The sequence below is a fragment of the Cydia amplana genome, chromosome 1 (assembly GCF_948474715.1).
Source record: "Cydia amplana chromosome 1, ilCydAmpl1.1, whole genome shotgun sequence".
Taxonomy (NCBI): Eukaryota; Metazoa; Arthropoda; class Insecta; order Lepidoptera; family Tortricidae; genus Cydia; species Cydia amplana.
In genome coordinates this window covers 29,034,448-29,059,287 of record NC_086069.1, presented here as the reverse complement: position 1 = coordinate 29,059,287, position 24,840 = coordinate 29,034,448, and the positions used below count along the sequence as shown (strand labels likewise).

Here is a 24,840-nt window from a genome sequence, read left to right as displayed (position 1 = left end):
TGACCTACAAAATAACATAGCCTATTCTTAAATTAATAAAAGGATAGTCAACTTTAATATTAATCTTATATGGGCCGGTTTTTATTAATTTTATTATGCTGTCGATTTTTTTTCGTAACATTTGGATAAAATTTGGCTGCTTTGATGAGCTCCTAATTCTCAGTGGAATAAATAGGAAATCCCAATTTGGGACACATAAAACGTGCGTAATTTAGAAAATTCAGTTCAGTTTCTATAATTCCACACGTTTTTGTTGACAGGGAAATTGGACTTGTATTGTATAAGTAAAAAATGTGTATGTAATGTTGTGATTTGTGTAAAAATGTCCATTAATATTTATTTATTTATTATTTATTTATTTATAAGTAATGGGAAACTTTATAGAAATAAAAATCGGCCTAAGATGGTACATTTCTCTCAGGTGACAAGCAAACTTCACTAATTACCACCAAACGTTCATAGCCATAGTGAACCATATTAGTACTGCAAGAGGGTTGATTTTTGTTTAAATATTTTTTTAGTAATTAGTGAGTTTTGCTTGCGTCTGACGATTTGTTACATTTACAGTGCATTTTTAAAATTTGCGACAAAAAATAACAAGAAAAACATGCAGCCCTGAAAACATTGGTGCCCAGAAATGAGCGCAAAAAACCATGCAGCATTTTCTTGACGAATATTTATTTGTTTTTTCACAAACTCTTGTATTCTCGTGCAACCTTCCACCCGAAGCGAACTCACCTTCCTGCAACGTTCTGGCCCTTTTCAGGGGCTCGCTCGGCTCCCCAGTCTCAAGGTCGGACTCTGGAGAGAACTCATGGTCTGATTTGCCGAATTCGACTGTAAATTTATAAAAGGCAATAGATTATCGCGTAAATTGATTGTTTAATATGGGGGCAAGCAAACGTATGGCCCGCCTGATGGTATGCGATCACCGTCGCATATGGACGTTTTCAAGTTGCTTGCACAAAACCTTTATCTCTAAATAAAAAGACCGAATCTCTTAGAAAATTTTTTTTTTTAAGTTTTTATTTATACTCTGGCAAACCCAGTTAGTCAGTAGAAAAAGGCGCGAAATTCAAACTTTGTATGGAAGAGCAATCCATCGTGCTTACATTTTTAAAATTTGCCGCCTTTTTCTACTGACGGAAATTACTTGCCAAACTGTAACTTATTATTCTCGTAATTTAAGCTGCTCTTATATTTTCAAAATTAGTTAACCCGTTTTCGATGACTTCTTATGAAAACTAGTGAGAGAGCTTTTCATTCGAGTACCGTGTTTAGGCCACGAAGCTTGCTGAGTGGTCTAAGTAAGGTACGAGATTGAAAAGTTTGATTATATCACTACTACAACACTTTTTTACTATAAAGCATGAATAATTAAACAAAATTAGGTAATTATTTCAATAGATAAATACTAGCGCGTTGATGTCTTTTGTTCTATCGTTTGGCGACGCGTTATTTATCGAATTCATTACAGTTGCCTAAAGCGTTTTGAAAGTCATAGTTGAGTCGGGAGCCCAAGTGAAGTTTGCGACTAGTTTGGTTCCTATACGAATAATTAATGCAACCATTAAAGTCGAGGAGTAGAGATAAAGTATGTCGGCTAACTCACGGTCGGGCTCGGGTCGGTCGGACAGGTCGTCTCGCTCGGACTCGGAGTCCGGGTCGCTGGAGTCCTGCGCGCGCCAGCCCGCCGCCGCCGGCCGCGCGCGCCGCACCGGCGAGCCCGAGCTGCTGCCTGACAAGCGCCACTCCTCCTCGTCCACGTCCTGCCATACAAACATACAAATGGGTGAATCAACTTATTGATTATCACTCGTGGCAGTATCATCTTGGGTTATTGGTGTTTGGAGAATTTAAATGCCTAAAAATCAGGATTTAAACAGTGACCCAGGGGAACGTAACCATGGCCACGAGGGTATCATCTTGGGTCGTCTCATTCGTTTTTCGTCAAATTCTTAAATTAGTCCTATTCTGCTTTCGTCACTCATTCTACATTGAAAGCCACCGACGATTATGACGAATGTAGAATGAGTGACGAAAGCAGAATAGGACTAATTTAAGAACGTGACGAAAAACGAATGAGACGACCCAAGATGATACCCTCGTGGCCATGGTTACGTTCCCCTGGGTCTTCTGATTTTTAGGCATTTAAATTCTCCAAATACGCTTTTTTGTGAAATAAACCCTTTCCATAGAGTTTCGTCTTCCAAGCGTGTCAGAAGGTGGTGGACAATGTCTTCTAACAAACTACGCTACTATTGTCTCTTGGCTGACCGGACAGAATAACAACAAGAAATAGTTGATCCACCCAAATACATCATGATCATGAATTACTAAAAAAAACCGGCCAAGTGCGAGTCGGATTCGCGCACGGAGCACCATCAACAAAAAATAGAGCAAAACAAGCAAAATACTGACCCCGCCCGACGTTGCTTCACTTAAATTTTTATTTTATTGTTTTTAGTATTTTTTTTTATTAAAAATGGGCTTACTCATGGCCACAGACTAGCCGGGGCGAAGACGTGGCCTACGATGGAGCGAGTCTGCCCAGAAGGTGCCTGTTCACCCTTGATTTGAAGGTTGCCGGGTTATATGAGCTCGGAAATATAGACGCCGGCAAGGAATTCCATTCCTTGGCAGTGCGCATAAGGAAAGAGGAAGCAAAGCGCTTCGTGCGGATTCGTGGAATACCTACCAAGTAAGGATGGAAACCGGCCGTGCGTCTAAAAGTCCGATGGTAGAATGGGGACGGTGGAATAAGCTCGTGTAGCTCTTGAGCACACTCCCCGAAGTGCAATCTGTAGAACACCGACAGACTGGCGACTTTCCGCCGATGGGCCAAAGCCTGAAGCTTACCCGTTAGCTTCTTGTCACCAATCATCCTCCTGGCTCTGCGCTCCACTGAGTCTAAAGCGGCGAGTTGGTATTTAGCTGAGCCGTCCCACAGGTGGCTGCAATACTCCATACACGATCGGACTTGAGCTTTATAAAGTGTTAGAAGCTGTCCAGGTGTGAAGTATCGCTTCACCTTATTTAGGACGACCAGCTTTCTGGCCGCAGTCTGTGCTTTAGATTCAATGAAGGTGCCGAAGTTGAGGACTGAACTCAACTCCACGCCGAGGAGTTCCAGGCTGTCAGTAATAGGTACAGATGCACCTCGGAAAGAAGGAGTCAGTTCGAATGGACTCCGTTTTGCGGAAAACAGACACGCCTGCGTTTTTGAGGCATTGAACGCGACCAGATTGTCGTCGTCCCACTGGGAAACGAGACTAAGGGTCAGGTTCATCCGCTCAACCATGGCCTCTCTCTGTGAACGTATCTTGTCCCTGCTGTCCCCTGAACTAGCCAAATATCTCTCAACAACCGTACTGTCGTCTGCATAACCTACAATGCTGGGTTGCAGCATGTCGTTAATGTGGAGCAGGAAAAGGGTTGCGGAGAGAACAGACAGTATTTGTTATAGCAGCAACAGAAATACATCTGTGAAAATTTCAACTGTCTAGCTATCACGGTTCGTGAGATACAGCCTGGTGACAGACGGACGGACGGACAGCGGTGTCTTAGTAATAGGGTCCCGTTTTTACCCTTTGGGTACGGAACCCTAAAAAATATCAAATATGAAAAAATACCACTTGACCGAATTAAAACTGTCGTGAGACATACTAACATTAAGCTAAGAACGCCCCGACAGCGCAAGACCTCCCCTAAGGCCCACTTGCACCATTCAATAACCCGGTGTTAAACTGTTAACCCAGTGTCATATTGTACTGGTAACCATGTTAACTCCAGGTTTAACCGGTTAACTCCAGGTTAATGAATGGTGCAAGTGGCCCTAACCGGTTATCTCATCGCGGGCGACGCGGCGTGCAGCCGTACGCGACGCGCGGCTATCGTGAACGCTACTCACGCACTGTTGGTGCTTAAAAACGAAGCTTTACTCTGGCATTCATATTTAAACACAAATTAAAAGCACAGTACAATAAGAACAGTTGTGAATCTAAGGCCGCTCGGCAAGTTATTTACCTACTCTTGCGTTGGCGCTTAGGGTTGTCACTTTTATTTTTAGTTAAATATTATTTGCGTGTTTCTATTTATATAATATAATGAAATGTTCTATCAATTCATAAATGAGGTATAAATTAAGGCCGGTAAGAGCAGGCAAATGCGAGCGTACTCGAATGCGCGCGATCACAGTCGCGGTACGGCCCACACTGCCGCCACCGTATTCCCCCGTATATTATGCGAATGTGTGCGTGGCAGCGCGTGCGTACACGGCGCCCGGCGCGCACGCACACATTCAAGCCGGCAGCGGCACATTTCTATGAAGATTCACTACTGTTCTTGTACTGTGTTAAAAGTCTTACCTTTTTCTTATGGCTCATCTTCATCTCCCGAAGCGCAACTTCCTCCTGATGCCTCCTGTCGGCCTCCTCTCTGATCTTCTGCTGCGCGATCCGGCGCGACTGCCGGACGGGCGTCGCATCCGAATCGTCCGCAGCCTCCTTTACTTTGGCCTTCTCCTTGCCTTTTGGCTTCTTTTTTAGGACTTTCTTGCCGGTCTTTTTGCCCGCTGAAATTTGATGATGCAAGCAATTTATTGAAGGCAAAAAATCTATACAAAAATGGCAAGATAATTATCGTTTGACATTGCATTGCCACTCAAATTTAATAGGTATGCTAGAATCGGAATGAACTAGTTTCGTCCGTGCAAGATTTAAACTAACAAAAGAAAATATAAAGTAAAAAAACTAAGAAAGTCATAGTTTTAATAATAAGAAAGTTATGTTCAAATTGTATTTTACCTATACTGTACAAAGTTTCTTCTTCGGAATCGTCACTAGATTTCTTCTCGAGCAGCTTGGCTTCAACCTTTTTTCTATAAAACAAAATATAAATATAATATGCTATTCAAAACTAATTTTAAAAACCATTTCAAGTGATAAAAATAAACAGAAATGTTACCTGGATGTTGTTATAATTTTCTTGGGTTTAATTTTCAACCTCTTGCCGCTTGTGATGGGCATATCGTCCTCACTTTCACTTTGAGATTCAGATTTGTTCCTGTCACTTTGCGTCGCGTCCAACAGCGACCTCTTCAGAGGCTTACACTTACTCTTCTCCTTACCATTACTCTTTTCTACATCACTATTATCTACCTTATTCTGTAATATCTTTTTTCTTTTAAACTTCCCTTTGTTAGCTTTAATTTTCTTTCTCATGGCTATAGGATCTTTATCTACATGGTCTTTGTTAAGATTGTCGTTATTTTCATTGTTTTCGCTTTTAGCTTCGTCTTTATTTACATTGTCTAGAGACTCTAGAGTATCTTTGGAATGTGATACTTCAATGTCCTTACTAGGTTCTAAGCGTAATTTTTTTGGAGGTAGATCGTCGTCAGGCTTAGCCTCGTGTTCCGGGCTTCCTTCCTTTTCCTGTTCCGCATGATCAACTCCGTCTTGATCTGAAGACACACTGTTTTTCCTCTTTTCTATAATACTGGCTTTACTATCATTACAATTGTCAGCGTCCGATGTAGACTCTTTCTTCTGATTTAACTTTAATTTCCTCGCTACTTCAGGTTTCTTCTTTACCTTACCTCTAGTTTTTTTCACATTATTTTTGTTCGGACTTTCACTATCTGTGGTTTTGTCATTCACGCTGCTTTCCCTCTTCAAGTCATTGTCATTATTGCTTGAATTTGATTTCACACTGTCCGACCTGTTAAGCTTTCTAATACAATGTTTCTTAGAATCTGGTTTCAGAACTTCGGAATTATCATTAGATTGCTTCTTCAAAGATCGTTTATTTACAGTAGGATGACCACTTTTTAACTTAACACTTTTAACTAATTTACTTTTACTAGAGTTAGAGATATCGTTAGAGTTAGAATGTTCACCGTTGACACATTCTTCATTGTCATTCTCCTCGTCTGAGTTATGCTGCGCTGTGTTGGCTTCTTCTAATACTTCAGGGTTTCCGGTATCATTATCATAACCACAACCTTCTCCATAAAAATACATGATGGGTTCGGATATTTCTTCACCTATGAAGTATGAGCTCTCACAATCGGCCCCGCTGCCTTCCCCTGTGACAACCATGACCGGCTCTTCTATTGCCTCACTCACTTCATCATTCTCCTTTATTTCGGTTTCCTCACTTGGAGGATTCTCAGGCGTCTTTTCACGTTCTGGAGATTTTTTGCTGTCTGTACCGATTTGAAGTTTTTCAGCAACATCAGATTCTACTTGTTCTTCGTTTTTGTCGTTCTTTTCTTCCAATTGTTCATTTTCTGAATCTTCAGCCTTTTCTGATATTTGCGCTGATGGTTTTTCACTTTTCTCTTCTATATCTTTAGGAGGTTCATCTGTAGGAGGTTCTTTTACCTTCACATCTTCTACTTTTTGTTCTTCTGTTCTAGAATCCTCAGTTTTTTCACTTTCTTCTACAGGTTTGTTATCTACTGTTTTTTCTTCTTTGTTATTACTATCATCAGCTCTTGTGGGAGGGGGTTTCTTATCAGCTTTAGATTCATCATCATCATGTTCCGACTCTGACTCTGGGCTTAGGAATTCCTCGTTTTCTTCTTCGGGTTGTGTGTTGGTTTCCTGAAAACATTAAAAAAAGTAGCAAAAGTATTAGTAGTTGAAAGACAAAGCTTTTTAAAATTGCAGTCTTAGGTTGTAGTATTTAATAAGTAATAAATATCTGTTTATTTAAACATATAGATACAGATCATAATTATGTGGTTAAAGTTTAAGCCACTATCACCATTATGGAAAAAAGCTATCTAATTAAATTATTTTTTATCAAACACCCCTTCCAACTATGCTTAAAGACAAATTAATTATCACAAAAAAAAAACCTTCCACAAATATAACATGTATTTCAGTTTATAATTTATTATAGTAGTGTACTTAAAGAACACAAATCAAAATAGTTTTCATTTGTTCAGTAAGTTGAACAACGAAATAATACCTCAGTTGGCTCAATTGCAGGTATTTCAGTACTGTTGGAGTCCTCATTGCTGTTGGACACAGTTGACGGACAAATTTCCTCTCCATTTTTCAACTGTCCTATTACTTTGACTAGCTCTTCTCGATTTCTGCAAACAAATAACTTATTAATAAAAGGGATGACAGATTCACTCATCCATAAAACACTTAACAGTTTTTTTTTGTGTTTACAAATTGAAAGGTTTTTAGGATATAACTGTAATTTATATTAAACCAGTTAAATTCCTATAAATATAGAAATATTTTTATAAACATACTCCATAGAACCATCGGCTTCATAGTCTTATTATAACATGAAAAGGTTTACCAACACTGATTGGTCAAGTTTATGAATTTCTGTGTTCCTCTGCCTGTCATATACAGTACCTCGCTATTAACTGCCAAGTCTCCTCATCCTGGTCCTCCCGATACAGACAGAGGTTAGCCTCATCATCCACCTGAAGCCAGTACACGCAGCCCTGCTTGTCCCGTCCGATGGGGTCCAACCGGAGCTCCTTACATGACAGGGCATTGACCGCTGCCTTGAACTTTGCGTGGCATGTGAATTGGTACTCAAGAAGTATCTGAAAATGAATAACTTACATTATAATAATAATGTTAGATTGTTATATTTTAAAGAATATTATTGATATGAATGTACTGGAAGCACATAATTATTAAGGTAAGCGTTTACTGACAATGCCTTATTATAAATACAAACAGAAAAAAATAATACAAGAAACAAAGCAAGGTTAGGCAACTAAGGCAACACAAGTATTTTAATAGTGACAAAAAGTAATCTTAAATGTTGATACCATTTTATAAAATATTTAGGTAGCAATAAAACAAATCCATTTTATTTTAGATTAATCATAACATTGCTAAGTTACATTTATATATGAAACATATAGTTTCGATGGTGGTATAATTTAAGAGACACCCAATATTTGGGCAGGTTACATGCCATAATTTTGATTTAGTCTGACTTTTAGGAGATTGTCTGCTTTAAGTAAGTTTTTTCAGGTATAAGCTTCAATTTTAATATTAATTAGAACATTAAATCAAGTTGATGAACTTAAAAATGCTGTTTAGAAATTAAGATGATCAAATGCATAAGTTTACAGTGACATTAAAGTGATCAGAGATAGACAGTGACTAATTAAGTTCAGTACAAACTACTAAATTCACCTACCCTGCTTCAACACTAAAGAACTCAATTACATTAACAATGTAATGACACTTACATAGTTGTTTTTATGTCAGATCAATACATTCTGTATACAATAGAAACTAACTGTAATGCTTCCATCAAGCCACTTTCTAATTCAATAGTGTGGGTCGCAAAATGTCGTAAAAAGTGTTGTTCGTACCTTGAGGGTCTTTAGTTTGACCTCTGTGCTGGCCTTCTTGTAGGAGAAGCGCTCGATCTCCCACGCCTCCTGGTGGTGGCCCTGCTGGTGGCAGAACTTGATGAGGCAGCGCTCCCAGCGGTTGCTCTGCACGGACTTCTGCGCGCGCCGCAGCAGCCGCAGGTGCAGCTCCTTCAGCGGCTCCGGAACTGCACAAACAACACTCTCAACACTGTTTGTTTATAACACAACACATCACAATTCTCGTAATACCTTACCTTCCTCCGTATTCTCTACGAGCTGCTGTAATTTTGCTATTGACGGTATTTCTAGCCCGTACAATTTCCCGAAAACCTTCAAAAACGAGTAGATTACGGCGAAATTGGGATCATTCGTACAGGAAATTTCTCCGTCAGACGCCATCGTCGAAACTCAGTTAGTTTTTATACTAAACATCGCTATGTGGCTTCCACTAGTGGTATACGATTTCATCACTTATATCTAGATTAAAATTGTATAAAATGTACATTATTCACGAAAATATTATTTTAATGTGCACAGAATTCATTATTTTCTTATTTTTCTAGTAATAAAATATAACTCAATTGACAGCCATCGTGCCATAGACTTACGAATTCGTAAATGTTGTGTTTTTAATCGCCTTTACCACAGATACGATATTTTTTAAAAAGAACCGTTTGAAAAGCATCTTTGTATACGCGTGTGATAAAAGCCTAATAAATTGTCGGCGAACTTTGTCGGCGAAGGATTAATTTAGGGTTGCCATAGAAGAATCACCTGTCTAGATTACGTCTGTCTAGTGCATGTCTATCTACTCTGTGGTTAACATCAATCCAAAAAATTGGTTCAAGAACCTTTAATATTGTTTCATTCGCGAGTTTTTCGTGATTGAATTGTTTAGTTTAATAATTATTAAAGCAAAATCATTAAACATGTCTTCGGCGTGTTGTGGTACTAAGAAGCAGAAGATGAACAATTCGTATAATGGTATAGATCGACCTTTAAATGGGTACCAAGAATCAGTGGCTATTCCTGATATGTGTTACTTTTGTTTCGATGTTTTGTATAGTCAGCTGCATAGTATGGACCCTCCACAAACGCCAAATTTTACCAACGATGCCTAGTAAGTGCCAATATATTTATACTCTAGTGAAACTATTTATGAGTTAATCTCTAGGGGGTTGGATTTCGCTTAGGCATTCTTTGTTTGCTTACAAAGAAGCTGCTTTGTTCGTCGGTTGGGCAATTAGTAGGTTGACCAATTTACGCCCAAAATGCGTTTTTGTCAACGTAAATGTGTGGGTGTTGTTGTTTATCAATGCTTGTCTTCTTTATAGCAACTTTCACTTTATAATAAATGCACTCTTTGTCGTAATATAGGTATTGGATATGTATATAGTGGACTTTAAACGAGAGATGTTCTTCCAGCCCTTTGTTTGTTACCTGGAAGATCGGGAAGGAGCACCGGCTGCGGGGCTGCATTGGGACATTCAATGCCATGCATTTGCATTCTGGTAAATAAATGATTTGGTAATAAAATACAATATTTTTATATCATAAGGGCTTATGATGATAAATACATTATAAGTATAGCTTAAGCAATATACAGTTTTATTTAAGTTCATTTTACTAATTTGAAAAATAGTTTCGGGTGATAACCTATCCAAAAATCAATTGACTATGATAAACATAAACATCATTACTTAGCAGACCTTGAGAGGAGTAATTAATCTCAATGATGTAATCTGTAAAGCCATTAAAAGTACATTTTTAAAATCACCTCTAGATTATTCATTATTCTGACTCATTTATTCCTTCAATTATCATTCCTCTACAAGACATAAAAGTTACAAAACTGTTACAAATAAAGTATTACTTGCAGTAATTTTAAGCAATTTACATGATAATGAGCACTAAATATTTATGATCCCTTGACACTCAGCTCATTATTATTTTCTGCTTAACAATGACTGCCAAACAAAGACTCAATCAATAAAAACAGTACATACTACATATTAATAAGAGGAAGAGGGACAACCGGTTCTCCATATAAACATAGTCCCCATTTTCCTGAATGGATATGTGTTTTGGTAAAATGGAGCAGAAAGTTCTTAACGACTTTTACGCGGACGAAGTCGAGAGCGGGAGCTAGTGGTATTATACATTAATTAACCCCGCCCTTCCCATTATAGCACTACTGAGTCAGCAAAAACTAGTAGCCCATAGATAAATACCTTAAACAGCACACATAAAAAATATACCTTAAAACTAAAAACTACATAACACGGATCCGCTGGAACTTGAAACCCTTCTAAAAAACTCTTCCTTTCTTAATTTAAGATACCTGTTAGTTGAGAAGTTCGTTATTTTTAACCATAGTGGCCCATAGATAAATACCTTAAACAGCACACCTATTATAAAAAAATATACCTTAAAACTTTGTGTTATGTAGTTTTAACACGGATGGAACTGACACCTGACACCCTTCTAAAAAACTCTTCCTTCCCTAATTTAAGATCCCTGTTAATTGAGCAGTTAATTATTTTTGACCTCCATGAATATTGATGTGTGCACATTACTAACCCTCATCTCTTCTAGGCCTCCGCGAGTACGCGATAACCAGCGCCCTCAAGGACTCTCGCTTCACGCCCATCACTCGCGAGGAGGTCCCCCGCCTCACGGTATCCGTGTCCATCCTGCAGCACTTTGAGGAAGCCGAGCATTACCTGGACTGGAAGCTTGGGAAGCATGGCATCAGGATCGAGTTCATCAGCGAACGGGGGTCGAAGCGGACCGCTACTTATTTACCACAAGTTGCTACTGAGCAAGGTCAGTGGCTAATTAGGAGTTTCAGTCTAATTTCTTGCGGTTTCAGTCTTGCAAGATTGTGGGCTTATGAAGCATGCCGTAATTTACACTTTTTACAGCTTACAGCACAGTCATTTTTACATACAGGGCAACTTTACCGCACTAGTGCGATAATTAGCACATTATGCAACTATGTCAAAAATTTAAAGTGCCATATGTACTGTAAAACGTTTTATGATACATGTGCGAATAGGTAATTCACAACTCGTGTAATGTTTTGTATTACAAGCTGGATTATATTAATTCCAGGTTGGGACCAAATCCAAACAATCGACTCGTTGCTCCGCAAAGGTGGCTACAAGGCAGCCATCACCGGCGACATGAGACGCAGCATCAAGCTGACCCGCTACCAATCCGAGGAGATATCTGCCTCCTACAGCGACTACATCGTCCAGCGCTGCTAGCACCAACCTCTCCGTCTCCGGGGCCCGGTGACTCACACCTCATCTCAGTTGCCCCGGAGGCCTAACAGTTCACCACTTTCTAGAGGTTATAAGATGGAAAACAGTTCTCATCTAAGTGGTTATAGTGCTAAGTTAGTATCTAAGTGTACCCTAGTGGCATGATCAGATTGTGGTCAAAGTGAACGCGTGTCTTAAACAACACTGCCATCGACATTCCGAACACCAAAGTTTGAGTAATGTATGTGTGAGTTATTTTATGTTAAGGCGGCGGTTTGGCGGGAATGATTTTAAAACATCCTAATTTTAGGTTATCAAGCACTCTTGTAAATGTAAAAGGTCATTGGCAGAGAATTACCTATTGCAAAAAATACAACTATGTTCTAAGTGCGGACCAATTGCCAAATAACATTCTCTGCCAGTCAACCATAGGTCCAAACAGAGATACTTACAAATGAAGAGCAAAGGGGTTGACCGCTTCATGGACAATATATTGACATAATTTGATGTATATTAGCCAAAGCTATGCCCCTTCGTTTGACTTTTTTGGATTGTTTGATTATTATAAGAATTAGGAGTGAAAAATTCCATACAATTTTTTAAATGCGTCTATCTTATAATAATTAAGAAGTATAAAAATCAAACGATTATTGATTTTTTAAATTTTTATTGGCAGTGGTTTATATAATTATATACATACTTACATCAAATTGTGTCAAAATATTTTCAATTTCAATAATGTCCAGAGAGGAAAATGAGGACTACGTTTGTATGAAAACGCGAAGGTGATTTCGCGCGGTGTTCCCCTTTCATCCTAATTTTAGCTTTAGTTCCATTTTTAATCGGGTAGGCTACTCTGAAATGATTACTGAAACAAATGCCCTCTGGGTTCTGACCTTACCCGAAGTGCTAATAATAAATTGGGATACGGTTTGACATTTAGGATTGAAATAAGTAAGTATTTTGGGAAGTGGATGTTTTGAATCCAACCAATGCATGCTAGGATGTTTTTTGTGCGTTATATTAATAGGTGGAAAGAACTCGACAGAACAGAAGTAAGCATAATGGTATTCGTTCATGAATTTTATTTTTTAAATGATTTTTTTATTGGGCGCTTTATGCGGTAATATCGGTTTTATTTTATTACTATGCCACAAGATTAAGTTATCGGTTTTATTTTATTACTATGCCACAATATTAAGTGCTTGATAATAATCATCATGTTTTATGTTAGGTTTCTTAACCAACGCGATAATTAGCATCAATTTTGGCGTGAACTGTCAAAATTCTTTTACATATAACATTTTATTGAATTTTGACAGTTCAGTAGGTACCTACAAATCTTACGCCGGCTGAATATATACATTTCCTTCTATGGAGTTCTTTATAATACTAAAAACGAAGTAAAATGGATAGTTTATAGTTTAGCGAGAATCGTCAGTGGAGAATAGGCAGAGAGAATCATACTGTCTTTTTCTTACGTTAGTATTATAACCTCAAAAAGAGGGATGCACATAGTTTGTTTATAAAACATTCCCGCCAAAATCTTAAGCCGCGCCGACACGATTGGCCACTTTGACCACAATATTGACAGTGTTGACATCTGTTGTTGCAATAAAAAAAGTTCACGACGACCGCGTTTGTTTCTTTCTGACGCTTGATTCATTTCATGAGTTGAAAAGAGACAAAACTGAATCCGCTCGTTTAAGTTTATGTATTGACATTATGAGAATTATGATTGGATTATTTTTAATCATAAGTATTTTTTATTATTCCAAGATTCGATTTTACACATGACAATAATGTAAGACGTCATATAATTAATTTGAAAATCCTCGTTTTTATATCCGAGATACTATAGTACTTTTCAAACAACTTTGGTACGGTGACAGATGTCATCTCAACAGGTACTATTATGCGAGATTTTGCGTTATAAGGCTATAAATTGTATGGAGTTGACATCTGTCATCGTATCGAAGCTGTTTGAAAAATACTATAAAATGACAGATTGCCCTAACTTTTCCAACCGATCTCCTAAAGCTCACCATGCAAAAATCGGCAAGTGTATTTGAAATCAATAGTGAAAGGAATATAGTTGAATTTCTTTTGTTTTGAAATCGAACCAAACCAAAAAAAACGCAACTCTGTTTCCATTGAAATTGGTTTAAATTGCATTTGAAGTAATGAATACCATCGCCCACACTGTTAACGGACGGTTCGTAAACCTTATTACAAAAGGCATAAGGTCCACTACTGTTTGTACTAGTGGGCCTTACGAGGTTTAGTACTTACTAAAGCAGGATGATTGGGTAGAGTTAAACCAAGCTAAGTTGGCAGCGATGTTGATAGCCGAGACCGTGCAAGTGTTGTTTTAAACGTCAAAATTCTATGAAATTATGACGTTTAACCCTTAAATGCATGATTTTGTATAATTTCCTAATAAATTGAAATAGATGGGTAATGTTCATACCCCGCAACGGAGCTAGCAAAATCGTAGCATATGACAGTTTTGTGTCAGGGTTGGCGATTATGATGAACCATTTTGCTTTAACTTTATTGAATGGAAGATTAATAAAATTAATCGAGAACCTGGTTGACCCTCTTCCGATATAATCCGGTTTAATTTACTGTCAAATAATATAAATTAACAGGTCAATGAATATTAGATGCGCTTCAATGTATCTGTTATTTTGTTTATAAAATCACGTTTTTTTCGCATTTCTTTCAAATATTAACATGGAATTTTCATTGCTTGAAAATATTGGTGTGTTTGAAAACAAAGAATAGTTATTTTCGATACAAGTGCGAAAAAGAGGAAATTCGAAACGAGTGGCGATAAATTAAAACACGACCGAAGGGAGTGTTTTAAATCGACACAAGTTGCGAATTACCTATTCGCACATGTATCGAACAACGTTTTACAGTACATATGGCACAAGTTTCGACATCCGCACGAAAAGTGCTATTTTACGCACTAGTGCGAAAAAGTAGCCCCATATGTACTGTAAAATATTTTACAGTACATATGGGGCTACTTTTCCGCACTAGTGCGTAAAATAGCACTTTTCGTGCGTATGTCGAAACTTTAAAGTGCCATATGTACTGTAAAACGTTGTTCGATACACGTGCGAATAGGTAATTCGCAACTCGTGTCGATTTAAAACACTCCCTTCGGTCGTGTTTTAATTTATCGCCACTCGTTTCGAATTTCCTCTTTTTCGCACTTGTATCGAAAATAACTATTTCGTACTTTAGTTTATGCGTAGTAGTGATAACCCTGACGTACAACTGCTACAGATTTGCTAGCTCGGTTGCGAGGTATGGTAATGTTGTATAGATTGTGGAAAAAAAAAACAAAAAAACATAGTAATTAAAAAAATATATATGCATATTGCTGAGCCACGGGCACAGACAAGACATCCTCCAGACTGAGCATAGTAGCGCTACCCCCTTGCCACAAATATACGGTAGTTTTACTCCATTTTCGAGTCAGTGTCTTTCTGTGACGTCCGTGTCTTTGAACGGATCAATCACGGCGCGGGACTCGCTGACCTCGTTCCCCGCACCCCAGTATTTTTGGCAGCATCGGTTTCATGAAATAATTGCTCTAAACTCCGTCAAGAGGATTCCTAGTCTATGGCCACGGGCCATCAAAATATACGATGTAGATCTACAATGTAGATTCTACATCATAAAATTCATCACATTTGCACAGTCTGAGCTATCAAACCCGATGCCAACTTAGCTTGGTCTGTTAATGGGCCAATACAGCTGAAAGTTTAGTATCTGGATTAAAAGAACGAGTGTACAGATTTAGTGCATAATGGTTTTCCATCGTCTTTTCACGGAGACGTACGAACGTGTCTTGCTATTTCAGTCAGTCTCGGTACAAAAAGTACTGAGGTTGACTGAAGTAGCATGACAAATATGTACGAATGTTTCCGAGAAGAGGATGAAAAACAATTATGCACTACATTTGTAAATGTAACATTTATCATTTACAAATCCATATAATATTTTAATTTTATGAACAATACAGGTCGATTTTCCAAAACGTGATAAATAATATCCAGAGCCCGGAATTCTCGTAGCATTTTTGAGCTGGACTTCTCGTTTATCGACTTCCGATTATTATACATATGTATATCGATAAATACAGAATACAATATGTAAAATATTATTACGAGTAGGAGTAAACAACATGCAGTCTTATCGCGAATGAGCGATCTCTTCGAGATAACCTTTTGATAAATTGATAAAAAGCAAAGGGAACTTTAAGGGAACTTTCGCGATGAGACTGCATGTTGTTTACTTCTACTCGTAATAATATTTTACATATTGTATTCTGTATTTATCGATATACATATGTATAATCGGAAGTCGATAAACGAGAAGTCCCTATGACAACTCAAAAATGCTACGAAAATTCCGGGCTCTGATAATATCTGTGTTTTGTCGAATTGCTTAAATTATGTATGGACACGAGTCGATATAAAAGAAGTACACCTCGATAAACAATATGAATGAATCGATTTGCAGCTTGTAATTATTTAATTTATTTTGTTATATTAATCCTTAAGCACTGCGTAACACAATAAAAAAGAACCATTTCTAGCGCCGTAAGGGCGTCCGCGTCGCGTGAGCGGGTGCACTTCGGTACGGGTGTAAGTAAAATCCGTCGCACGCGTCCGCGGCAGTTACGCAGCGTACTACGTAGGCGAACAACACGCGAACGCGAAGCGAAGCGATGCGGCGTGGGGTGAATCAAACCTTTGATACCTATAGAAGTGTCCTACGTGGGCGGTCTCGTCGCAAACGCGAAAGGCGTTGGCGCGCCGCGCCGCTTCGCTTCGCGTTCGCGAGTTCGCTTACGTAAAGGCCTGTCTCCATATTGCGCGGCAAACTATCGAACATTGGCTCGCGAGGCAGCCGCACGCAATGGATACCGGGTTGGCTCGCGAGCCAACTCGATCAGTCCTAGTAGCACGGTCGCATTTTTATCGTTTATCACCATGCCTGTCACGTTCTAACAAGTATGTAAGTGCGAAAGTGACGGGCATAGTGATAGTCGATAAAAATGGAACCGTGCTGAGCCCGCAGATCGCGTTGGCTCGCGAGCCAACCCGATATCTATTGCGCGCGGCTGCCTCGCGAGCCAATGTTCGATAGTTTGCCGCGCAATATGGAGACGGGCCTTAAGACGCAGCGTTAGTGACGCTCATACTATTTTTCGTTAACCCACTCACCCGCGCCGGCCAGCGGACGCCCTAAACGCCCCGTCGAAATTAAATTATGCTCGTTAAACACATCTCTGGCTTCTTAGCTATAGTAAAGTTAAATATTTCTTCTATATTTCAAATGTTAATACAAAATTTCACGAACAACGCTTTTGCCAAAAAATCAGCATGTTATATATCTACTTTTTTTTTTTCAAAACATTAAAAATTCAGATACTTATTCATATAAAATTATAATTATCAAAAGATTTTTAAATGTTGAATCGAAATTCAACTCAATTTTGACGCTTAAAAGTAAAATGTTTTACCTTATCATGTTCAGCTTGCCTAAAATAAAAAAAATACAAAAACAAAGGTACTTATTACATTAGATGATAGCGATAACTATAAGGTGAAGTTCTTATGCTAAAGTCACAAGAATATTATTAATATTAAAGATTATCCTTATATATCAATATATCATGCATTGGATTTGTACAGTCAGCAGCAGAAGTTGCTAAGTGGGCGAGTTGTTCAAAATTACCTAGGCGCGCTCTTATTCTCTTAACAATAAAGTCGCGTCAAGATCATTTTGAACACTTCGCCCGCTTAGCAACTATTGCTGCTGACTGTAATGAGAAAAGTAAGTATAAAAAAAGCAAAATAATTATGAAAGGACAAAAAAAGTTATGATTATGATCGATTTGTTAGGGCCATCCGCCAGTTATTTGTATCGCGTTGTTATTTAAATGATGTATGTATATAAGCATTAGTATGGTAAATATACAGGATGGATTTTTCAATGGGCCAATGACGGTAAGGGGTGGGTAGCTGTTGCGTGAAAATGGACTTAGTAAAATTTCCCCGACTTAATCTTAAATAAACTGACAATTGGTGTACACTGGTTTTGGAAAAGTCAGTCAGCAACGAAATCGACAGTTTGTCGTTTTTTTTGCACGGAACTTAATCACTTAAGACCATTTTCGCGTGGCAAGACAGAATCTGACCCATTTAAAAATCCACCCAGTATAACGCTTATATGCCTATGACTTAGGTAGGTTTTCGTCATTTTGTCAATTTGAATTTATTACGGGATATTACCTACACAAAATACTGATTTAGGACATAATTAGGATCGTTGAGCCATTTAGGGTCCTAGGTTAATTGGTTGATCAATACTTCCGCTATGGAACGTCCAATTTACCTAGAACCCTAAATGGCATAACAATCTTTGAGCGTGACTGTACATACAGTCGGGTTCACAAACATCTTTAAAAGCCAACGTTCGAAAATTATATTTGACGACCTTATTGTCAGTAGGTAAGTATCTTAGAGGCTTATTAACAAAAAAAAACTATCCGTGATCCCGGGCACGCACGCCGTCCGCTCAGTGCTCAGCCAGCTGCGTTCGGAGGACCTGAACTCACGGGCCTTAACCTTTTGGACGCCAATGATACATATATCCGCACCGTAGGTCCAACGCCAAACGGATTAATCCGTCACAGACCACAGCAACATATACCTAAGTGCATATGCATAAAGTTCAATTTCAGTTTTGACACTTCGGTGATGGGGCGTCCGAGTGACAGCTTTTGTGTTTGACACGGCGTCGAAAAGGTTAAGTGTTTCTTTCAATACCAGTCCTTCAGAAAACTCAGTATTTTATGTGTAATCAGTAATGTCCAAAGGCGAGTGTTTAAAATGTTATTATTAACACAGATAAAAATAGCTTATTTTAAGATCGCTAGAATTTGCTGAACTTAGGTTTCCTTAGGGCATTTAGCGATTGTTTGTGAAAGGCCTGACCAGATCTGAATATTGTCTAAGTATGAAATCAGTGCATGTACATATTAGGCTCAATTCTGAAGCCCCAGCTCCCGAATAGATTGCTAGAGCGTAGTGGAACATTATATTAATGTAAGTATTGAATATGCAGACATAAAATCAGTTTCATACATTTTTGTCATTTCTTATGCTGATGAAATAAATGGCGTTGTACTGCGCCTTTTATTTCAGAATGGTACGTGATAGTTTCATGTTAACTGGATTGTCTAACGGCAATTTTTGACAACCAGCCCTAGTAGCACGGTCAGATTTTTATCGTTTATCACCATGTCTGTCACGTTCTAACAAGTATGTAAGTGCGAAAGTGACGGGCATAGTGAGTCGATAAAAATGGAACCGTGCTGAGCCCGCTGAGCGTCTACCGCGAACCACGACGTGTTGCCTCTCTGTTGCACTTGTAAATTCGTACGTAAGTGCGACAGGTAGGCAACGCGTCGAACGCTGTTCACGGTAGGCCCTCGAACCACGAATTTGTCTTAGATCTTTTACAATCATCAAATCTTGGGTAGATAGTAGGTACAAACAGCAACACTCTTATACATACTTGGTTAAGCAGATCTTGTCAGTAGAAAGAGGCGGCATATTTGAAAAATGTAGGCGCGAAGGGATATCGTCCCATAGAAAATTTGAATTTCGCGCCTTTTTCTACTGACAAGATTTGCTTGACCATCTATAACAGTCCATCGGTGGACCTTATAGGAAATTGCGTGTCAATGTACAATATTCTTCGTGATATTCACCATGTTTGAGCATGATAGTTAGTGTAAGGCCTGAGTGGACGCTCATGTTGGGCGTGCAGCGGGGCGGGGCGTGCGGCGTGCATGTCAAACAAATACAAACGTATAGGAGCGGCCTTAGTGCACGCTGCTCAAATCCCTTGTGAGCCCGACGCCACGCTGCACGCCCCGCCGAACGCTCCGCTTCGAGCGTCCACTCAGGCCTTACACTTAGGCTCAGAGGGCCTACTGCGAACTACGTTCGACGTGTTGTCTCCTTGTCACACTTACGTACGAATTTACAAGTGCGACAGAGCGGCAACACATCGAACGTGGTTCGCGGTAGGCCCTCAGATTAATTTTGGAAGAAAAAGTTACAGTTGAGGTTATACAATTTCTAATCGAAAAAAGGGGTAGTGTTTTTTTAACTAAGTATTACGCCACACATTTTCTATGCAAGAAACAAATGGTCGTACTATTTCCTATGGGCAGTCCTTCATAGTAAAAAAACAGTATAGTTTTGTGTGTGCAAACCATGGAAGTCAACCGATAATGAGCAATAATATAACTAGCATAAGGTACAGTCTCGCATGTGTTCAGGGCAAGCGTTTCCGTTGTGACGTTGTGTGCGGTTTGTTGCCCGTTTTTGTATCGTAAATATGAATTAATTAATATAGGTTACTGAAAAAACTACATATTTTATTTTATTTATCCAGGTTCACCTTTTCAGCTGACGATGAATGATTCGCAAGCCATCAACAGTTGTTTAAAAACAAAATTAGATTAAGATACTATCAAGTACGGTGCGATTCCCACCGAACGGGCGGTGTCGGCGCGCATTTCACATTTTTACGGCCGCAAGCCGGTCGGCTCCTCGCGGATGCGGACGGCTCCGGTCGGATTCCATCGCTTCTGCTGCCATACATAATGTATAGGCACATTGAAAATGCGCTCCGGCGCGGCCAGGCTCCAGCCTTGATGAAAAAAAGTCCTTATAAAGTGGATTAAATAGTTACTGGTATATTCTCAACCCTTTTTAAGCACTGTTTTTAAGGCATAAAAGTAAAAAAGTAAGGGGTAAAAGTGTCAGACATTACGAATAATTTAATCCTATGACTTTGAAACAAAGTTCAAAATCGTGTGGGAAATATATTCCTTCCGTCCTTATAAAGGCTTAAGCTAATTTAAATGAGCTTTATTGTTAGTATGACCTTTGGTAAGGACTACCTCTCTTGCGGTTAATGTTAATATACGTATGTCATAGGGCAATATCACCAACTTCATAGTAATGAAAACAAAGAATCAACAGATTTTCTAATTGTATAATAATTAACAAGCTACTTAAATAAAAACTATTCAAGCCCATGCTCGGCCATAACTTTTTCTTCAATCTCCAATATCTTTAATCTGACAGTGATATGGTTCTTCATTTCAAAGTATGTCAGCACAGACGACATCACCAACTGGAACGCACCCATGTAAACTAAAGTTGAGTAGAAGGGCTTCGTTAGTTTTGCTAATAACTCGAACATTACTTTAGGCCCCTCTATTAAGTTGGGTACTCTGTACGTGGAGTATCTGCTGGCGAACTGAAAATAAGGAAAAGGTGACATTTAACAACCATACATAATATTATGAAATCATTGGCAAGGACCACGTTTCTAATTTAGGACTGTGGGAAATGGAACAGAAAAGTTCCCATCTGGGATTAGCTAGTAATTCCCATTTGTTACCATTAAGGTATGAGTAAATCCCTTTTGAATTCAGTTGTTACCAGTTTATTAAGTTTGACCATACATAAAGCCAGTTATTATCAACACATATTGGTAAGTATAGTTAATATTAATAATACCTGCTTCATAAAGATATTGTTATTGGCTTTTGTGAAGGAATCATTCCCAGTTGTCCTCAATAACTTTTTGCCCCATTTTCCCACAATACTAATGACTAGGAACAAATGGGAATAGGCTGAAATTCCACTAAGGTAAGATAATTCATTAGTGTCATGTCATACCATTAAAGCTGACGTAGGTCCCAAAACCATGGGGTAGGCGATACCGAAGCCCCACTGGATGGCTGCCGATTTGAGCTCATAGCAAACGGGACAGGCTTCTTTCTTCATCAGTAACATCTCTGTTGACACCAACTGAAATAATTTAGCACTCATATATATGTAGTCTTTTGAATGGTTTTTGGGTGCGGGAATGATTTAGTGTATTTATAACTTAAATTATTGTAAAATACTTACTAAACTATGAATAAAAAATAGGTAGTAAGCTCCAAACAGGCTTAGAAATGTTCAAATAGTTTCTTTTTTTACAGTTTTTACCTATTTTTTGTTGTCATCCTTGAGTCTTACTCTTACTACTTAAGGCCCACTTGCACCATTATAGTAACCCGGAGTTAACCGATTAAACCTGGAGTTACCATGGTTACCAGTACAATTTGACACTAGGTTAACGATTTAACCGCTTAACCCCGGGTTAGTGGGATGGTGCAAGTGGGCCTAAATGATATAAAAACCATGCCAGTCCAGGCAAATAACACACCTTCGTTGTATTTCAAACTTTTGACAAAAATTCAGAGTATCTTTCATAAGAAACTTACATGTCTATGAAACAATGCAGTCATCAACCCAGGCATCAGGGAAATAGGTATCACGGATGAGAAAAATCCAAAGTTGCCCAACTTTAATTTCCTCCTGTAGTGGTCATTTATGATGACGCCGGACAACGCACTTATGCCTCCTAAGACCACCGGCCCGTAACGTAACGCCCATCTGCAGACAAAAAATATAGCGATACAGGTTTATTTAGTAAATAAGACCTGATATGAGTAAATAAACCAGTGTTTATATCAGATATGAAGCAAATTTAATGGCTCTAATCCATTACGTATCATGAAAAAAAAACATTAAATGCAAGAACAACTCCTTCAAAACATTACCTATTTTTTTTTCTTTGATAAATATTTAATAACATTAATTGAGATTTGATTTGGTTTGATTTTATTTGATAATTTACATTTAATATTTGCTTCGGGTTGGTGTGGTGAAGAATTTTGTGTTTCACTCGGGGGCAAATTTTGTTTAACCCTCGTGCTTTGAAACCCTCGCAACGCTCAAGATTCCATTTTTCAAACCACTCGCTACGCTCGGGGTTCAATTTTGGAATCTTTCGCTTGCTCGGGTATCAATATTAGCACGAGCGGTTAAACAACAACTTTGCCCTCTTGTAAAACAAATAACTATTAACTCTTTACCAGGCTGAAATTGAAATGACAATCAAATGTCAGTCTTACTCATTGAAAATAGAACACATGTTTGAAGTGCCGTATGTGGGAAATTTTGATAATATCCCTGCCTGGTAAAGGGTAATTTTGAATTACCCAGGCTAAACTAACCTACCCAAAAAATAACCTCATCTTATTCATGTTTTTTTTAGTTTCATGAAGGGTTATTATTATTAATCAGATCTCTTGAATCCCCTTGTATACCTAACGATATAAGGCTGTTTTCATACATACATTATAATCAGTAGCATTTTTAGGTTAGCAATCTTGTTAGAAAATGTATCATAAGATTTATGTTATTAACTAAACATAGTATGAACTAATGGTAGATCCTTACGTATCGGAGAATGATTCCCAATTTGAAATTAGCTCCCAGACATAGTTGGTAGCTTCGACTGGCGTTAGTTCGACGGCATCTTTCGGAATCTCTCCGACCGTCCTGCCCCTTAAAGCCATGGCGGTATATTTCTGTTATTACTGTTTAATTACTCTTTATTATCATACACTACAACATCTCAGGAAATATCACAGGTTTTCGGTTTTTCATTCAGAATATTTCAGGTTTGGTTTAGGAAATATCACGGAAATATTTTCATGCGCCAATTTAATGTCAAGTTTAGAATGTCACAATTTCAGAATCAGCTGGCTGTCAATAATTGTCAATGTCAAAATGCGGGACGTTCGGATTTCACCACATATCGCACAAATGTCCATGCCCACCCCATCGGGAACCAGCGAGCCGTGCGTGAATCGCGGAGCGAAGCCGCGAACGCGAGTGTGGAGGGGCTTAATGGTGCTGAAGGCCTACCGCGAACCACGTTCGACGCGTTGCTTCTCTGTCGCACTTGTTAATTCGTACCTAAGTGTGACAGGGAGGCATCACGTCGAACGTGGTTCGCGGTAGGCCCTCTGTTCCGTGGAAGTTCCGTGAAGTAAAAAGTCCTCAATCGCGTGATGATCGCGTGAGATTTCTAACCCCGGCTACACACGTTAACTATAAATCGCTACGATTTATAGTTACATGTGTAGCCGGCATAATGAGATTATAATATATGCCCCTCTCCTAGTTCTCCTCTATCACTTCTCTCACTCTTCTACTACTATACTTGGTTAACCAGATCTTGACAGTAGAAAAAGGCGGCAAATTTGAAAAATGTAGGCGCGAAGGGATATCGTCCCATAGAACATTTTAATTTCGCGCCTTTTTTTACTGACAAGATTTGGTTGACTAGCTACTAGCAAAAAGCAGAGCTTTGTAAGGGCTCGCGGAGTTTTTCTACCTAAAAGTACCGGACCGCGACTTTGATCCAGTCCGAGGCTTGTTCCATGTTCGATCGAGTGGGTACGTAATAAGTCCGTTAAGGACGCAGCTATAAGTGAGAGCAAAAAAGAAATATACCTACTAATTGGACCCCGGTCGCTGTCCGGTACGCCTGTCTGTTACAACTTTTACTTTGTCCATTAAAAACGTGTCCAGACGACAAAATCAAATTGCCAATATCATCCACACGTAATATACAATTTCATAGGCGCTTACACGGTCGCCCAGTACTTTTTGTAAAGAAGCCAACTGGCTTTCCTACATAATGTTGGGTCAGCGAGCCAATGTCCTTGAATTTATTTATGCGTCCACACCACACAATTGAGCGTAAAACTATCCAGCCTGGACACCTACTGGCAGTAATCATGCTGCTCCGCACATAAACTTACGTATAATTTGCTCTCTTAAGTGCTCATCAAGACGAGTGAGATGACCAAAACAGCGTGTGCCTATGTTGCAACAAACGTGAGTTCCACTAAATACTGCCAGAGTTCAGCTACAGCTCTATCGTGAGTATCTCCTAAGTGCTAAAAAAGACGAGTCGGATGACCAAAACAGAGTCTGCCTATATTGTATAAAACCCTTGCTCCACTAGGTACTGCCAGAGTTCAGCATCAGCTACCTTGGGTACTACTCTACCAAGTGATCATCATGAGGAGTCGGATGTCCAAAACAGCGTGTGTCTATGTTGCACCAAACCCGAGCTCCACTAGGTACTTCCAGGGTTCAGCAACAGCTCTATCTTGGGTACTACTACTCTCCTAAGTGCTCATCAAGACGAGTGAGACGACCAAAAGATCGTGTGCCTATATTGCAA

The 24,840-nt window shown here is 38.9% G+C and overlaps 3 protein-coding genes across 3 annotated transcripts in view; 1 reads left to right on the top strand and 2 right to left on the bottom strand.

Annotated features, from left to right (window-relative positions):
- Positions 1-8,991, bottom strand: part of LOC134662625 (remodeling and spacing factor 1-like) — a 39,051-nt gene extending 30,060 nt beyond the window's left edge. The window contains exons 1-10 of the mRNA XM_063518901.1: positions 8,623-8,991; positions 8,366-8,553; positions 7,383-7,579; positions 6,979-7,105; positions 4,966-6,608; positions 4,806-4,879; positions 4,368-4,573; positions 3,500-3,502; positions 1,613-1,769; positions 739-837 (exon numbers count right to left, since the gene is read on the bottom strand). Of these exons, the coding sequence (XP_063374971.1) occupies positions 739-837; positions 1,613-1,769; positions 3,500-3,502; positions 4,368-4,573; positions 4,806-4,879; positions 4,966-6,608; positions 6,979-7,105; positions 7,383-7,579; positions 8,366-8,553; positions 8,623-8,767 (2,839 nt within the window). The 5' untranslated portion in view covers positions 8,768-8,991. The remainder of the gene's footprint in view (positions 1-738; positions 838-1,612; positions 1,770-3,499; positions 3,503-4,367; positions 4,574-4,805; positions 4,880-4,965; positions 6,609-6,978; positions 7,106-7,382; positions 7,580-8,365; positions 8,554-8,622) is intronic.
- A 192-nt stretch (positions 8,992-9,183) lies between these two features.
- On the top strand, positions 9,184-11,950 carry LOC134652334 (uncharacterized protein CG5902). Its single transcript, XM_063507508.1, has 4 exons — positions 9,184-9,488; positions 9,794-9,879; positions 10,964-11,194; positions 11,483-11,950. The coding sequence occupies exons 1-4, from the start codon at positions 9,298-9,300 to the stop codon at positions 11,635-11,637; spliced, it is 663 nt and encodes a 220-aa protein (XP_063363578.1). The 5' UTR covers positions 9,184-9,297; the 3' UTR covers positions 11,638-11,950.
- An 8,779-nt stretch (positions 11,951-20,729) lies between these two features.
- On the bottom strand, positions 20,730-23,261 carry LOC134654507 (uncharacterized). Its single transcript, XM_063509956.1, has 4 exons — positions 23,040-23,261; positions 22,019-22,190; positions 21,426-21,557; positions 20,730-21,000 (listed from the first exon to the last, which is right to left on the bottom strand). Exons 1-4 carry the CDS (start codon positions 23,156-23,158, stop codon positions 20,764-20,766), a joined length of 660 nt encoding a protein of 219 aa, XP_063366026.1. The 5' UTR covers positions 23,159-23,261; the 3' UTR covers positions 20,730-20,763.
- Positions 23,262-24,840: the final 1,579 nt, after the last annotated feature.

What these genes read in the sequence shown, in the direction of transcription:
- LOC134652334 (XM_063507508.1), top strand. Translation starts at nt 9,298, where the DNA reads ATGTCTTCGGCGTGTTGTGGTACTAAGAAGCAGAAGATGAACAATTCG. An exon ending in TGCCATGCATTTGCATTCTG is followed by an intron (nt 9,880 to 10,963) that starts GTAAATAAATGA and finishes CATCTCTTCTAG; the next exon opens with GCCTCCGCGAGTACGCGATA. An exon ending in ACAAGTTGCTACTGAGCAAG is followed by an intron (nt 11,195 to 11,482) that starts GTCAGTGGCTAA and finishes TATTAATTCCAG; the next exon opens with GTTGGGACCAAATCCAAACA.
- LOC134654507 (XM_063509956.1), bottom strand. Translation starts at nt 23,158, where the DNA reads ATGGCTTTAAGGGGCAGGACGGTCGGAGAGATTCCGAAAGATGCCGTC. An exon ending in TGGGAATCATTCTCCGATAC is followed by an intron (nt 22,191 to 23,039) that starts GTAAGGATCTAC and finishes TTTTGTCTGCAG; the next exon opens with ATGGGCGTTACGTTACGGGC. An exon ending in CTGCATTGTTTCATAGACAT is followed by an intron (nt 21,558 to 22,018) that starts GTAAGTTTCTTA and finishes AAATTATTTCAG; the next exon opens with TTGGTGTCAACAGAGATGTT.